The sequence below is a fragment of the Dermochelys coriacea genome, chromosome 7, assembly GCF_009764565.3.
Source record: "Dermochelys coriacea isolate rDerCor1 chromosome 7, rDerCor1.pri.v4, whole genome shotgun sequence".
Taxonomy (NCBI): Eukaryota; Metazoa; Chordata; order Testudines; family Dermochelyidae; genus Dermochelys; species Dermochelys coriacea.
The window spans coordinates 89,208,603-89,226,534 of NC_050074.1; the positions used below are offsets into that span (position 1 = coordinate 89,208,603).

General features: G+C 39.3%; 1 protein-coding gene across 4 annotated transcripts in view; it reads left to right on the plus strand.

Moving 5' to 3' along the window:
• The window catches only part of PCDH15 (protocadherin related 15), an 811,839-nt gene that overhangs the window by 484,553 nt on the left and 309,354 nt on the right, over positions 1–17,932 (plus strand). For all 4 annotated transcript variants that reach the window (XM_043518631.1, XM_043518633.1, XM_038411063.2 and 1 more), the window contains 2 exons: positions 6,490–6,622; positions 12,670–12,749. In XM_043518631.1, the coding sequence (XP_043374566.1) occupies positions 6,490–6,622; positions 12,670–12,749 (213 nt within the window). The remainder of the gene's footprint in view (positions 1–6,489; positions 6,623–12,669; positions 12,750–17,932) is intronic.

A 17,932-nucleotide genomic window follows, 5' to 3' on the forward strand; every position in this document is an offset into this window, starting at 1 on the left:
TGGGGACCTGCATGAAAACCTCCTAAGCTTACTATTACCAGCTTAGGTTAAAATGTCCCCAAGGTACAAACTATTTTACCCTTTGCCCTTGGACTTTCGCTGCCACCACCAAACGTCTAACACCGGTTACTGGGAAAGAGTTCGTTTGGAAACATCTTTCCCCTCAAAATCCTCCCAAATCTTACCCCCCTTTTTCTGGGGAAGGTTTGATAAAAATGCTCACCAATTTGCATAGGTGAACACCCTTGGCTCTTAAGAACAATGAAAAAAAACATTCAGTTTCTTACAAGAAGAATTTTAATAGAAGAAAAAGTAAAAAGAATCACCTCTGTAAAATCAGGATGGTAAATACCTTACAGGGTAATTAGATTCAAAACATATAGAATCTCTCTAGGCAAAACCTTAAGTTACAAAAAGACACAAAAACAGGAATATCCATTCCATTCAGCACAGCTTATTTTCTCAGCCATTTAAAGAAATCATAATCTAACACATATCTAGCTAGATTACTTACTAAGTTCTAAGACTCCATTCCTGTTCTGTCCCCGGCAAAAAGCCACCCAGGCAGACCCAGACCCTTTGTTTCTTCCCCCCTCCAGCTTTGAAAGTATCTTGTCTCCTCATTGGTCACTTTGGTCAGGTGCCAGCGAGGTTATCCTAGCTTCTTAACCCTTTACAAGTGAAAGGGCTTTTCCTCTGGCCAGGAGGGATTTTAAAGGTGTTTACCCTTCCCTTTATATTTATGACACAGGTCCTGGGGCTTCTTTATCCTGCTAGAAGCCTGGTCTTCTCCCCTTAAATTCCAGTCAGCTACTGACCTCTATGCTGCCCTGAAGCCCTTCTTATATGATCCTGCTGGGCCATAATTAGCTACTCCTCTCAGCCACTTTCTAACTGGCTGCCTCTGGTGCAGCCTCCCTAGGGTTGCTTTTAACCTCTGTTCTTCCAGTGGGGTGCAGCCACCCTATCACAGGGCCATTCCCCAAACTGAAGGGACAGCAGTAGGAAGTAGTTCAGGGCAGTGGATGTAGACTCCCTGATGGGAGATCACCTACTCGGGTGTTGACTTGCACAGGGCCCTGAGCTGGTACCTGCTTCAGTTCCCCCTTTTGGCACTAGTAATAAGTGATTCATGGCTTCCCATAAATATAGACATTAAACTTTTGATACCCATGGACTTAAGCGGCAGCCTCCTTCTCTATTTCAGCATATATCAACACTCCATTTTTGGTAGTGCCAGTGACACACAAACTACTGGTCTTCAGTTTTGATCATACTGTTGTAAGAGGAATGTGCTAATACCCTTCTTGGAGGCATCCATGATCAACTTAGTTTTACTCTTACTGTCATGGTACCTCAGGACTAGGGCCTCTTTAGCTAACTCCTTCAGTTTTTCAAACGCTTTATTAAGATTTGTATCCCAAGTTCATTAGACAATTTGCACAGTGGTGCTCTCAGGTTGCTGGTTTGGACAGCTAGATTAGGCATGAATTTCCCCTGTTCATCATTCTAAGGGATCTTTGTTTACCTTCCTTATCTGTTGAGGCAGGCATGCTGGATATGGCTTCTGCCTTACTGTGCTCTCCCTGCACACCTTGTAGTGTTAAGTTCTCCCACGGGTATATTTTCCATTACATGGAATTTACATTTGTGTTTGTTTGGCTTTAATGCAGCACCTCTTGCTCTTTCCATAATTGCCCAAAACCTCTGGTCATGCTCTTCTACTTCTTTTCCCATGATCAAAACATCATCTGCATAAACTTTAGTACCCTCTATGCTGTCAAAAATTGTTGCTTTCCTATGAAATATCTCAGGTGGTGATGAAGTGAGCTGTAGCTCACGAAAGCTTATGCTCTAATAAATTTGTTAGTCTCTAAGGTGCCACAAGTACTCCTTTTCTTTTTGCGAATACAAATTAACACGGCTGCTACTCTGAGACCCCAAACTGTGTCTCTAAAAGGGGTAGGTTGAATGTGCCAGAACATGTGCACAGTTTTTCTGCTGCGCATCTGCCAGAACTCTGTTGACACATTCAGAATTGAAAAATATTTGGCATCAGCCATATCTCTCAACCTTTCTCCCCTGGTGGATAGTATGAAATGTTTCCTTTTTATATATTAATTAAAGTCAGTAGGTTTTGTCTTTTTTTCCCCTCAATGATCAGTTAGTGTACCCACTCTGTAGGTTCTTGTACTCACTCTGATTCCCAGACCAATGATCCTATCTAGCTTCTCTTTTAGCCTCTCCATTAGGGCAAAGGAAACTTTCCTAGAGGCACGAATTGTGGGACAGTTGGGCTTTTTCATATTTATTCTGTACTCTGAGTACATCCCTATCCCATCCTCAAACTCTTCCTCAATTGTTTTGTTCCCCTGCTTCTCTGATGATTACACCCTCTTGATCAGACCAAGGGCTTGACACAGTTTTAACCCAATAATGGGTCGTCTTTTCCCTGGTACTATTACAAATGTTATCTTTTCTACATGTTTGTTATTTATCTATATATCTAGTTTGCATAATCTTTTAGTGGGGATAAGTCCACCACTATAAACCCTGGCTTTTACCTGCTTACTTTTCACTATCTGTGTCTTTTCTTTTAGTGCTAAAAACACTGTTTCTGGCAATACATTAGTTTGTATATTATGTCGAGTTTAAAATGAATAAATGTCCCATTTGATTTCAGGTTGACAATCCATCTTCTGCTGGAAATGCTGCCAATTACTCCTATGAAAAACGCCCCTGAGATGGTGTTGCTGTCATCATCCTCTTGGTCCGTGCTGTGCATACTTTGTTGGTGCTTCTAAACTATTGCAAAGTGATGTAATCTGTTGCATTTCTTTCTCTTTTCTTGTATGTCAGGTCATGACGTAGCTTGTGCTTATCATCACAGCACATGCAACTCCTTGTGCTGTTCTTGCTTGACTCTATGAGCACCATGTGCCTTTCTGTCTCGGGTCTCTTTTCTTGTGATAGTTTGGATTCTCAATCACGACAACAGTGTCAGAGTACTGTCCACCCTAAATAAGGTTCTGTCTGGACTGGGTGGCTTCCACTTTTTGGCAAATTCTAATTGCCTTGTCAAGAGTTAGTTCTGGGTATCCCAGTAGTCTCTGAGTTTTTTGTTCTGGATTCTAATCACAATGTGATCTCTTAGTAGCGATTTGGTAGTCCTCAAAAATTGCAAGATTGTCTCTTCAGCCTTAGACTATGTCTACACTACTGGCAGCAGCATGTAGTGTCTGACGCAACATGCTGCAGTGAAAAGTGAGCTATGTCCCCCCTGCAGTGGGTAGCTACATGTTGGTGAAAGCCTGGCAACAGGAAAAGGCTTCAGCAGTGGGGAGGCAGCAGGGAACCCCTTTCTCCCTCTCCTCCTCCCCCCCGTCCACCCCCCGCTGCCCACCAGACCTTTTTCCTGATGCAAGATCTTTTCCTTTGGTGAGGGAAGGCTCCAACAGCGGGGAGCTAATGGATCCTTTCCCCACTGCCTCCCCACTCCCTGAGTCTTTCCCTGCAGTGGGGAGCTGCTCAAGCCTTTCTCCACTGCTGGAGTCTTCCTGTGGTGGGGAAAGGCTCCAGCAGCAGAGAGACAGTGGGATGCTACGCTGCTAAAGTAGTAGGGTTGACAGGGAGGCACAGCTTGGGTGAACAGAGTAGGTACTTGTGTGCATACCAATGCCCATCATGCAAGTTTTTACTTAACTCATTTGAGTGGTGCCTTGCCGTCTACACTGCTATTTATACCTGTGTCGGGGGGCTGCATGTGTATGCTACATGCCCCCAAAGGTTCTTGAAAGAGACCTGCTTTATTCAGTCACCAGTTCCAACTGCATCTGCACAACAGAACATGGCCTTCTGCAGTGTCCATCCCACAGCCTTCCTGTCTGGAAAGCTATACCCTTTAAAAGTACTACAATTCCCAATACCACTGGTGGAACTGCAGCATAAAAGTTACAATTCAACCGTATACATGTATGTGAACTGAAAACATTTGCTCTGGAAATTTCAGGATATTTGGTATTTTCAGTTTCAGATCCAAAATTGGATGAAGTTTAGCTCTTAGTTCTGATCTCTGTTCTGAAGTCATTTCCCAGTACAAAAAAAATCACATTTTCATCTTTCCATGTAGCGTATAGTACATCCATCATGTTTAAAGTGTGGGAGAGTTTCAGGTGTGTATCTTTTCACTTTATATACTATAATACCTTTCTCCCAACAGTTTATATGGTCTATATGTAGTCTTATAAACGAAATGGCTACAAGTGGAGAGCATTTATATCCATTGTGTCAATAATCTGCAGATTAGAGCTTCTGAAACATTCATAGAGATGATAGACTGTAACCACTCAGTGATTTATGGGTTGTAGGTATATACCATGCACTCTAATGGAGATTTTGTACTTGTCTTTAAATTATGATTGATGCTTAATCTGCTTTGTTTTCAGACTATTACACTTAAATCACTAGAGTTTCATCTCTTTAGGTTATTGGCAGCTACTCCCTAGAGAACATTTTTCCATGTTGCTAAACAATCACACTTGGCTATACTTCCAAGTTAGAGCACATTAAAGCAGTCCAAGGTGTCCTAACTCACAACCCATCCACACTGGCAAGGCACTTAGAGCTCCTGAACTCTGCAGCTGGAGCGCTCCTGGTAATCCACCTCCACAAGAAGCATAACACTTGGTGCGCCTCGGCTGAAATGCCCCAGCGTCAGTGTGAACAAGGTGTTGCCTTACTGTGCTCTGATTGGCCTCTGGAAATGTCCCATAATCTCCTGAAGTCAAATGGCCACTCTTGTCATTGTTTTGGAATCACCTGTAGGAATGCAGATATGCCCTTTCAAAGCTTCGTTTCTGACATCTGGATATTTATCTGCTCCAGGACAAAGCAACCATTATTATGAAATGTTGCTTGCTGTGAGTGTGTGAGAGAGAGGTCGGGGGAGGAGGATCTGCTGCTGTCTGAACTTACAAGACAGCATGCTGAAATGCTCGCAGCCCCCCAAAAACCCACTCTCTCCCCCCACATACATACAACACATTCTCTGTCACACTCCACCACCTCTCTCCCATTTTTGAAAAGCAAGTTGCAGCCATTTGCATCTGGGGATAGCTACCACAATGCACTGCTTTCTGTGGCATTGCAAGAGCTGCTAATGTGGCCACGCCAGTGCGCTTGGACACACTGCAGCGCTTTCCCTACTGTGCTCTGCGAGGGCTGGTTTAACTCTCAGCGCTCTACATCTGCAAGTGTAGTCATGCCCACAGTGTGGATAGTGACTGCTCAGGTACTGAAGGATGATGTGCATTGGGAGAGCTATGCAGGGAAAGTGTGGAACATTTCACTAATGTCTGGCATGATATAAGCAATGTTTGTCCCTCATTTTTATCAACATTAACATGTTCTAACTTTACACCTAAAAATAAATTAGTGTCTCTAATATAGCAAGAACAAGCATGTACTATATCAGAATCCTGTACAATTAATTAACCAAAGTATTGATTAGTGACATGTATTTTATGGTATTTAACTTGGTATTCTCTTCAGTTGACACAAAGTGATTTCAAATTCATATCCCTGTGTACCTTTTAGTAGATTTTTTAACTATTCATATTTTATATCCTCTGGAAAACGTACATGTTCAGATTTCTTCCCAGCAGTTTTGGACATATTTGTTTGTCAAATCATGACTTCTTTTAATTCAGCCCTAAAGAAAATGGGAGATTTAAAGACTGTCAATTAGTTTATGCAGAGGAAAATGTGATACTGGTCCATGACTGGGGCTCCTAGGTAATACAAAAACTAAATAATAATAACCTGCTGTATAATGATTGCTTACTAGGTGACATGTTTCCAGATAACGAGGCACTGCTTTATGGTTCTGGAGATATTGCAGATGTTGGTAGTATAGTAAAGTGTGTAGTATAGATCTTCAGTTGCACTGAGATGTAAGAGAAAGGTGCCTCTAAGACAGTTTTCCCATTCTCTCTATCCTGGAGTCGCTGTGAGCTATTTTGGCACACAATGTTAATTTAGAGGAGCATAACCTAGAGTGCTGTGTGTTCCAGCCCTGTCCCCTCTTTAACCATCCCCGTCTTCTATCCCCGAAGAAACATAGCTGGCTTTCATCAGTCAAGGATTTCCCCCAATGGGGGAGCATGCATTAGTGTATCACAATTTGACACTGTGTCAGAAAAGATATAATACAGCTCAGGAGTTTGGGGGCTCCTTTTTGCAAAGCACACACCAAGTTAGTTCCTTTTAAAAATATTTAAGATTTTGATAGGTTGAGATGGGACTCTGGGTCATTTCTGAGACAATGCAGGAAGAGATGTGACTTGAAGAAGGATTTTAAACAGGAGAGAGAGGTTATGTGACCTACAGGATTAGGGAGGACAGTCCATAGATACAGAAATTGTAGGTTACATTGCCATTCTGTTTTAAATTGATTTTGACCTGGATTTGGTTCTTTTTCTGTCGTTGCAGGAGCTCCATCACTACTGTTTACATTGAGGTACTTCCTCCAAACAATCAGAGCCCTCCCCGTTTTCCCCAGCAGATGTACAGTCTTGAAATCAGTGAGGCCATGAGAATTGGTGCCATTTTGTTAAACCTGCAGGTACAGAATACTTCAGTGTAAGCCTTTACACAGCTACTTCAGCTTATATGTGTGACACTCAGGGTCCTGTCCTCCTCTTGTAGAGGTGAAAGAGAGTCTGTGTGGATTAAAATCTATTCTGTAACAAAGATATAGTGCATAAGAAAATGCTGACTTGACATTTTGTAACATTTCAGATTTCCATCATACCAAAATATATTCATGCATAGCTTTTAACCAGTCTTCTGCTCAGAAGTGTGATAAAGAATAATAGAGGATATTTAAACTTTTCATTGAATTTAATAATTGTGTAGGTTGTCAGCATGAAAGTCCTGGATATTGAAGGGCTTGTATTTATCCACCAGGCAGTTACAGTGGGTGCAGTGGTTATGCAAACTTTCCTATAATGATTCACTAGTATCAACACTTCTAAAAGTGAGAGAACAATTCAGTTTCTGTGTCCATTGATTCTTTAGCCTATCTGCTGATACTGCCAAAAAGGAGGCTAGTTGTGTTTATTGAATCTGCCTGCTATGAAGTTCACTGACACTAACAGCTCATTGTTTCACATGTATTATGACTATTCACTTGTGTAATTACTTTCAGTCACTGCTGACGGGAGCTTGATTTGAGCCAGTGACCCAGAGGGAAAATGTCCAATGTCCCAGTTAGATCCTCTGATGTCCAATAACTCAGGACATACTATGGCCAGAATCAACAGGCTTTTCCAGATAGAAAGCTGAAAATCTTTTCTCTTTCTAGTGGTTTAAAATTCCTATTTCTGATCCTGAGTAGTCATGGTATTGGACCACTGAACCTGTCAGTGGAAAAGGGCTTTACCTCCGAGGCATGTGACTTTGGGAGATAATTCCACATTTAGGGAAGGAAGAAGGAACCGTGTGTGTGTGTATGTTTTAAATTTCTGCTATTTGAAGGTGCTCAGAAGTTAGGAATGGAGTAGATGGATTAGTGGGCAGGGTGCAGCTGAGGTGGTCCAAGATATATGTAAAATGCAATTTCATGTGGTCCTGAAGTTTCTTACAGGACTTCAAAAGTTGTTACATGGTTGTATCACTACATATAGGCTATGGCTACGCGATGAGCTATGAGTGTGATTCCCAGCTTGTGTACATATGCTACCTCAGTGACACCTAGCGCAAATGGAAATAGTCGTGTAGCCACAAGCAGCACGAGCAGAGGAAGCAGCAGCATGGCTTAGCTGTGCTGAGTGCAAACCCGCCTCAACCCAGTGGGCATGCGTATGTGTATGTGAGCTGGGAATCACACCTCTAACTCACAGTGTGGATGTAGCGATATATTGTGTGTAAATAGAATACAGTATGTGAAATCGCTATTATATACTCACTTTGAGCCTGGTTCTCTACTCAGTTTGCTATTTTTATGCTATTGTAGAATCAAGCCTTTGTAATAAATGCAGCACCAAACCATGAGTTTTTCAGTAAATCTGGGCTGGAGTTTTAAAAGGAGCCTAAAAGAGAGATGCATCCGTATCCCAATTGGGTTGAGGCAACTAATTCTCTTAAGCTCATTTAAAAAACCTAGCCTGAATGTATTTACCCCAAATGGAGTTTGTGCTAACTGTTGTCATTTAGGGCTGTCAGACTATTAAAAAAATTGCAATTAATCATGAGATTAAAAAATTGTTATGATTAATTGCAGTTTTAATCACACTGTTAAACAACAATAGAATACCAATTTAAATTTATTATAAATATTTTTGATGTTTTTTCTACTTTTTTAAATATATTATTTCAATTACAACACAAAATACAAAACATACAGTGCTCATTTTCATACAAGTACTGTAGTACAATCTCTTTATCATGAAAGTGCAACTTTCAAATGTAGAATTATTAATATTTTACATAATTGCACTCAAAAACAAAACAAAGTAAAATTTAAGTACCTACAAGTCGAACCGTGAAGGGGCATAAGAATGTTTTCATATCTGACTTGTATATACCTTGCAACCCCGACTACAGCAATGCCATGTGAACAGCTGTTCTTACTTTCAGGTGACGTAAATAAAAAGTGGGCAGCATTATCTCCCGTAAATGTAAACAAACTTTTTTGCCTTACTAATTGGCTGAAAAAGAAGTAGGACTGAGCGGACTTGTATGAGGTGAATTGAAAAATACTGAGTTGTAATAGAAATCAATATATTTGAAAATGTAAAAAAAACATTCAAAAATATTTATAATACATTTTAATTGTTATTCTATTTAAAGTGTGATGAAATCTGTGATTAATCATAACTATTATTTTAATCAAGTTAATTTGTTTTGCGTTAATTGCCTTAACTGCAATTAATTGACAGTCCTACTAGCATTGCTCAGACAATTTGGACCCAAGAACTCAGTCTGTAGTGAAGTACCAGTCTCATACCATAGTCTGGTTACCTCAGCAGAATGCAGATAATCAAAGGAATAGAATCAGAGACAGTGGACTAGATCATCAGCTGGTATAAATAGCATAATTCAATAGAACTCCAGTGAGTGAAGCTAATCAATGAAGTCACTGCCGGAGCTACGATAGTCATCAGAGGATATTTAATTTAAAGTGTGATGAAATCTGTGATTAATCATAACTATTATTTTAATCAAGTTAATTTGTTTTGCGTTAATTGCCTTAACTGCAATTAATTGACAGTCCTACTAGCATTGCTCAGACAATTTGGACCCAAGAACTCAGTCTGTAGTGAAGTACCAGTCTCATACCATAGTCTGGTTACCTCAGCAGAATGCAGATAATCAAAGGAATAGAATCAGAGACAGTGGACTAGATCATCAGCTGGTATAAATAGCATAATTCAATAGAACTCCAGTGAGTGAAGCTAATCAATGAAGTCAGTGCCGGAGCTACGATAGTCATCAGAGGATATAGCTCTGTATGTTTTCCATTTTCAGTAAGTTTACTGAAAATAAATTATCTAAACCAAAAGGAAATAGAGGAATTTTTACTGAGTCTGATTAATGCACATGCATGGGGAAACTTTCTGTTAAACAGTGTGCTGAACCACTGACAAAAGATTAGCATAATTAGAGGTGGTTAAACAAACACAGACACCCACACTGAGAGAGGACAAATAATTTAGCCCAACACTGAAAGTTATCTTTTGGCAAATTTTTACTGCCTGTAGTAAGTTTTAGAATTACACAGCCCAACTCTTCTCGATAATTTTCATAGCCAATCATAAGCTAGTTGTCTCTGAAAACATTAAAATAAGGGAGCCAGCAGCAGGCTGAATCAGGAATAGGCATTAAACTGGCAGCTGCTCTACTGCTCGAATATGCAATCCTTGAGACTCAAGTTATCTTTTAGGTAGCAAAGACTTAGTTAGTTTTAGGATATTGGATAATGCAAACACAGTTTTGGGAAAGTAATAAAGTGTTGAAATGAGCATTGCACTTTTCCCAAAGTTTCCAAATTAATTTTCAATATTTGCTTGTAAATGTTGCATTGTAATATCAGGTTTTGTACTCAGAAATTTAAAACAAGTCTTTATTTAATCTAGTTAAAATTGTCTTTAGGAAAACATGTCAGGCCTAAATTACATTTGTGGAGATGGGGTGTTATTAGCCATGTCAAAAGGGACATGAAAGAGTCATGGTCCTTGAATCCCTTCTCACTGACCTGGTCAGCTATGTAGGGGAGCATTTAGGTGGGGTAGCTAGCCATCGCCACTTTCTTATTACGTACCAGAGATCCCCAGATATTATCATTAAGAATATTTTGAAAAGAGCATAAAACATTCCAATTATTAAAGAACAGTGCTTTGAAAAGTAAAAAAAAACCCACCTTATTATAATATACATTCAAATTATAACGTTGTATTGTATATCCTGCCACACAGTATGGCATATGTATAATATATTATTTTATATATTGAATTCAAATAAAATATTGCAATATTTAAGCAAAATATTTAATTGTTAAATCACAAGTATATCTAATAAAATTTGTCTGAAGTCTGTTTGTCTTGAACATGTGTCATTTCCATTGAGATCAAGGAGACTGCTTTGTGACCTTTAAAGGTTAAGCACATGCATAATTGTTTGTAGGATTGAGACTTTGTTTTGTTTGGTAGGATGGAAGTGAGAAATATTGGAAACAAAAAAAGTCATTTTAAATCCTTGTTCATTTAATTCACTTTTGTTGATTTTTGACAGAAGAGTATGATGACTATAGCCAGGAAAGACCAGCTTCTTTTGAGAATGAGTTCTTAATTTTTTCCTGAACTATGTGACTCCTAAAGCCTTGCAATGTATTTCAACCCGTAATAAGTAATCCTCGACATTTCAGATATACTCAATAGCTACATACACTTAAAAATTCCAATTTATTGGAAATTCTAATTTGTCAGTTCCTTCTATTAACACACAGATGAAGGAAGGTCCAATTTATTTTTGTATGCTAATTCCACATATTTTAAAATGTACCCAGTTGATTACAACTGGTATTTTAATAGCAACAATCAAGATTACCTTAAGTAATGTAGCAATAAATAATCCCCACTGTGTTATTTGGTAAATAAGACTGTGTTTATTGCATGCCTAGAAGCTGTTTATTACTTCACATTCTGCCAGCCATTGTTGATTAAAGCTTAAGTATGCAAATGTTCTCATTTTCTTGATATTTCGATAAACAGGAATAGAGCAATTACCATGTTACTGAGGTGTGCTTTACAAAGCAGGCAGTAATTCTCTAGGGGTGGCAAAATGGGTGCATTTAGTTGATCTTGAAATATACAGGTGTCAAAATACAATTTTATTTAATCAGCTGATCCAAATTTAGAGAGAGATGATTTTTATTTGGTTGTGAGTCTTCAGTTTTCTTTGTGTTTTTACATGATGTACTTATTTGAATTTAATTGATTAAGATCATACATAATTTATTTTGCTATTACCTATGCATTTTAATGAAGCACATATGAACCTACCAAATCAGTGATAAATGCATTTCCAAGTTATTGGGGAGTGTCTTTGTTTTGCTTTGTTTTGTGAGTCTGGATTCAAGAAGAGAAGAAAAGAAGCTGCCAATGTTGCAAATTTGATTGACAATCAGAATAGTGAATTTGTCAACTATGATGGAAAAAGTGAGAGGGAAATAAAAAGGGTTCTGAAAAGTAACAGAAGAACAGTGACAGTTAAGAGATGTGATCCCAGACAGAGGGAAAGATGTGTATAGAGAGAGATTTAAGACTCATCAATATAAAAATGATGTTAGAGACCATGGAAATGAATTGAATATTAGAGCGTCTTAAAAATGTGGGGTTTTCCACAACAATTTTTGTCAAATAATTTTTTCCCATTTTTGTTTAAAAAATGAAATTTTATTGTCCAGCTCTAGACATGGAGATGAGTGTAGAAGAGACAAAGGATAGACCTCTGGGAACACCAAATGAAGTGAAAGAGAATGAAGTGGATCCACCAGAACTAAGGTTGAAGAAGCAGTCAGCAACACAGGCAAAGAACCTGCTTCTCATCCTGATCTTCCGGGAGGCCCCAGGAACCTGAAAGAAAAGTCAGAGGGGTTGTGATTCAGGAGTGAGCGTCAGTAACAGGAACATCAGCAAAACAATTGAGAAAGATGGCAAACAAAACAGTCAGAAAGTAAAGTATCCGGATGAGAAGAATAGGGGAAAGGTCCTGCCCTGAGGGTTGTCAAGGATATGTCAGGATTTGGTCCAATCAGAATATATTGCACAGCCCTTAAAAATAATAGAAAACATAAGTACTTGAATACATCAGACATTTCATGTGCTACTTGTTCATACTGGTGGTGGTAATTTGAAAGTGTATATTTAAAATAAAATATTTTGGTATGTGTTCAGAATATTGATGTGATGCAACTGCATAGTAAATACCGCACATACAGCCATAGCTGATAAAATGGAAACAGTGAGCACTGATTCCTCTTGAAAAGATTCTTAATACTTCAATGGGTTGATTTTGAAGGTTAATTTTACAGCGTATAGATTGAACAGCACTAACCAGTTTTTTTATCATCTATGACTATAACATATTATTTTGATTGTTTTTCTGAAGGCCACTGATCGAGAGGGTGACCTGATAAGATACCTCATCCAAAATGGAGATCCTCAACATGTTTTTAATCTCTCTGAAACGTAAGTGGAAAAACAGTTAGAACTGAATTTTTAATACTTCTGTCAAATGAACATATAGATTGTAAGCAAGAGAAATGACTCCTAATCAGAGGTGTTCAGCTGTTTGTTGTTCAGCTGTTAATGAGAGCTCTCTCAATGGTACTGAGCTCTGAAATTTTACACAGGGGACTATTTATTTATTTTAAACATTTTACTAGCTAAAACCCATTGAGGTGGAAACATTCCATTTACAAGAGTAACCTGGGATTAATTAGATGCCTTTAAAGTTGTCAGCTTTTTCCTAATGAAAAGGACATTTTTATTTACTTTCTTGCTTTGAAAAATACTACTCTGTAATGAAAAAGAAGATTTTTTGAGCTATTATTTTAAAACTAGATATTTCAGACACCAGTAAAATGGGAAACATTTAGCTTTTCCTAAGGTTGAAAATCTCCTTAATTTCAGTAAGAAGAGGATATGTTATTAGATACAAGCACCAGATAAGGCCCCACATTCTTTCAAGTGGCTGCAATTTACATCCTATCATTCCGCCAAATGTCATTCCTGTTTAAAGGGAAAGGAGGGGTAAGCTGACTTCCCCCTTGTAGAGAATGGGAAGAGAGTAAGGGGGGGGGCAAAGAGGAGGGCTTTCGTTAGGGGTTTATATGTTAATCTCATTTAATAGGGTTTAAGGAATAAGTGAGGAATTGCAGAGACTCCCTTAGATCAATGTGAATATACCAAAATAAAAGATGATAGATTCATAAAAGTTCAACCTCTTATGTTTGGATGGGATCAGCTAATCTAAATTTAATGTATTTTAATGTATTAAAGGGCCCTTTACCTTGGTATCTAAGCACTGATAAAATTATGTAAAAAGCTGATTGGTAGTGGGCTCCCTGATTGGATACACCACCTGACTTCAACTCTGACCCTTGGCTCTTCCATTTTGCTCCCAACTTTGGTTCTGACCCTGGGTTCGGATTCCTGGCTATCAACTCTTGTGCTAACCATGAGGCCTGACTCCTGCTCCAACTGCTAGGCATATCTGTCTTGATTCCAATCACTGACATCCTCCAAAGAGAATGCTGGTTCTCAGAAGAAATGCCTACAAGGCTGTAATCTCTGGGAGTGGGCCTACATTGTTTTTGAAATAAACCCCTCAGGAGTGGCCATTAACTAACTTCATCTTCCGCTACCATGGTTTCAATGTACATATGTGTGAGGGTAGACATTGCTGGGACAAGCTTTTATCAAAAATATGGGCTTTTATTATGACTCTAGTCTAAACTCTACTGGCACACAGTTCCAAAGTTGGTGTCACTTGCTGCACAACACTCAGTCCCCAGTACCTAAGGGTTTGTCTCCACTGCAATAAAAGATCCAAGGACCTGGTCACAGCTGGTCTGGGTCAGCTGACTTAGGCTCGCAGGGCTCAGGGTGTGGGCCTATGTGAGCTGTAGCTCACGAAAGCTTATGCTCTAATAAATTTGTTAGTCTCTAAGGTGCCACAAGTACTCCTTTTCTTTTTGTGAATACAGACTAACACGGCTGCTACTCTGAAACCTATAAAATAGCAGTGTAGATGTTTGGGCTCTGACACCCCCTCAAGGGGAATGGGTCTCAGAGGGTGGGCTCTAGTCTGAGCCCAAATATCTATACTGTTGTTTTTAGCCCTGCAGCCTGAACACCGCTAACCCGAGTCAGCTGACCCAGGCTCTGAGATTTGGTGCCACAGGTTTTTTATTGCAGGTACCCTAAGAGTCATATTCTGTGTGTCTTCAGCTGCATTGTCCCTGTTGGACACAAATCTATTTAAGATATTCATGATATCAATTCATTGAAGATTTTTTGCATTAAGACCAAGACTAAGATTTTGAATTCAGTCAGGAAATAAATTAGGAGACACTGGAATTCATGGAAAAGTAGTGTGTTGTGCTTTCATCATCATCAATCATCATCATTAGCATCTTATTATTATTATTATTTCTCAGTATTACTGATAGGGATATTTTGTTTTGTTTTAAACAAATACTCTTAATAACATACAAGATATTTAAGCATAAAAAGGGAAAAGCTACTGTTTAACATTTATCACCAATAAATCCTGACCACAAATCAACTCTGTAGGTTTGGGTACTCAGGTATTTTGTTTAAACCTCTGCAGAATTCCAGCATTTTAGTTGTTCGAATGCACTTGTTTTCCTTTGACTTTCCTTAAAATTCTTGCTCTGCCTGAGTGCGCTGTCTTCTGGAGGTCACCAATTGTGACATCTTGCACTCCTGTTGTGTTCTTAAGATCTCATTCATACCCTTAAGGTTCACATCAAGTGTTCCAATAATCACTGGGATCATCTTTGTTCTAGTTTTCATAATAGTTTCACTTTCATACTTCACTATCTTCTCTTCTTTTTTCATTTTTATGTTTCTGTCTGCTGATATGGCACCTCAATTCATATGATGGTGTTTGTCTTTTCTACAACTATTTGTCCCATTTGCCTGCAATGTGTCAATTGCCAGATGCCATAGAATCTTAACCTCCTCAAGCATGCTTTCAATTTGGTGGTTGTAATACTGCATGGTTCTTTTAAATGCATACTTGCCACAGAGGCTCCAGTGTAGACACTTGGTAGCCTCATTTTGTCTGTTCATATAGTCTCTCCAAGCTGGCTCCTACAGGCACCCAACACTTCAGTTTCTAGTATTTTATTTTACTACCATAGCACTTAGGAGCCCCGGTTATGGACTAGGACCCATTGTGCTAGGCATTGTACAAATATATGATAAAAAGATACAAATATAGGACAAAAAGGCAGTCCAGGCTCCAGACAGCTTAATTGCTTTGGTGATTGGCTGTGCATTCCACACAAGCAACAGCTTCTATACCAGTTATATAGAGTCTCTGGTACAATGATAAAAGTGGCTGGGTCCTTAGAGAAAAAAAGGTGAGCTTTCCTAGCCATCTTAATATAGAAGGCAATCCACACAATTGTAACCATCTGTGTACAAGCATAGTGAGAAGAAAAGGAGTACTTTTGGCACCTTAGAGTCTAACAAATTTATTTGAGCATAAGCTTTCGTGAGCTACAGCTCACTTCATCGGATGCATTTAGTGGAAAATACAGTGTCCAGGAAGTGGATCTCTTGTGTGGACTGGTCCAGGCTGAGGTTGACATTACCGTGCTAATAAGCGATGGTCACATAAACACCACCCTATACCAGAAACCTACTGACCGCTATTCCTACCTACATGCCTCCAGCTTTCATCCAGACCACACCACACTATCCATTGTCTACAGCCAAGCTCTACGATACAACTGCATTTGCTCCAACCCCTCAGACAGAGACAAACACAAGATCTCTATCAAGTATTCTTACAACTACAGTACCCACCTGCTGAAGTGAAGAAACAGATTGACAGAGCCAGAGGAGGACCCAGAAGTCACCTACTACAGGACAGGCCCAACAAAGAAAATAACAGAACGCCACTAGCCATCACCTTCAGCCCCCAACTAAAACCTCTCCAATGCACCATCAAGGATCTACAACCTATCCTGAAGGATGACTCATCACTCTCACAGATCTTGGAAGACAGGTCAGTCCTTGCTTACAGACAGGCCCCCAACCAGAAGCAAATACTCACCAGCAACCACACACCACACAACAGAACCACTAACCCAGGAACCTATCCTTGCAACAAAGCCCGTTGCCAACTGCGTCCACTTATCTATTCAGGGGACACCATCATAGGGCCTAATCACATCAGCCACACTATCAGAGGCTCGTTCACCTGCGCATCTACCAATGTGATATATGCCATCATGTTCCAGCAATGCCCCTCTCCCATGTACATTGGTCAAACTGGACAGTCTCTACATAAAAGAATAAATGGACGCAAATCAGATGTCAAGAATTATAACATTCAAAAACCAGTCGGAGAACACTTCAATCTGTTTGGTCACTCGATCACAGACCTAAAAGTTGCAATTCTTCAACAAAAAAACTTCAAAAACAGACTCCAAGGAGAGACTGCTGAATTGGAATTAATTTGCAAACTGGATACAATTAACTTAGGTTTAAAAAAAGATTGGGAGTGGATGGGTCATTACACAAAGTAAAACTATTTCCCCATGTTTATTTCCCCCCACCCCCCACTGTTCCTCAGATTTTCTTGTCAACTGCTGGAAATGGCCCACCTTGATTATCACTACAAAAGGTTCTCCCCGCCGCCCCCCACTCTCCTGCTAGTAATAGCTCACCTGAAGTGATCACTCTCGTTAGAGTGTGTATGGTAACACCCATTGTTTCATGTTCTCTATGTATATAAATCTCCCCACTGTATTTTCCACTGAATGCATCTGATGAAGTGAGCTGTAGCTCACAAAAGCTTATGCTCAAATAAATTTGTTAGTCTCTCAGGTGCCACAAGTACTCCTTTTCTTTTTGCGAATACAACTAACATGGCTGCTACTCTGAAAAGTATAGTGAGGACTCCAGTATGGCCACTACGTTCTTCCATCTTTCATGGTGTATGGTCTGTTGTTAGAGTATTGTCAAATTTCTTGAAGAATATCCCCCTTTGTACCATCGTCACTTCTGACTTTTCTGGACTGAGTATGTGCTAAGTTCTCTTTGTCGATCCACTGATTTTTTCTAGGCATTGAGACATCTTGTTCAGAAAACAGATTGGTGGTGAGGAAACATATAGTTAGTGTTATCTACATGTTCTTGGCATAGGAGTGGCATCTCACAGCCTCTTATAGATATTCATAGATTTTAAGGCCAGAATCATTATCACTTAGTCTGACCTCCTTCATAACATAGGCCACATCACCCACTAATTCAGTGAAACCAGGTTGATTGATATAGAATCTATCTTTTAGAAAGGACATCCAATCTTGACTTGTTCTGCCAAGTCAAATGCTATTTGATTATAGTGGAGTAAGAGCACAATATAGGAATAGCAGCATGTCCTTGCGATTGTTCCAATAATCTTTTTATTGTTCCAGGAATTTACATTAGATACTTTTCTTAAGAACCCAGATGCACTTAGGGCCCAAGCCAAAGACCATTGAAATTACTTGAAAGACTCCCATTTGTTTTAATTGGAGAAGGATGAGGCCCTTAAATAGGAAGCTTTTTCATATGTTTCAATTTACATAATTATGTGGAAGCTTGAAAGCTTGTTTCTCACACCAACAGAA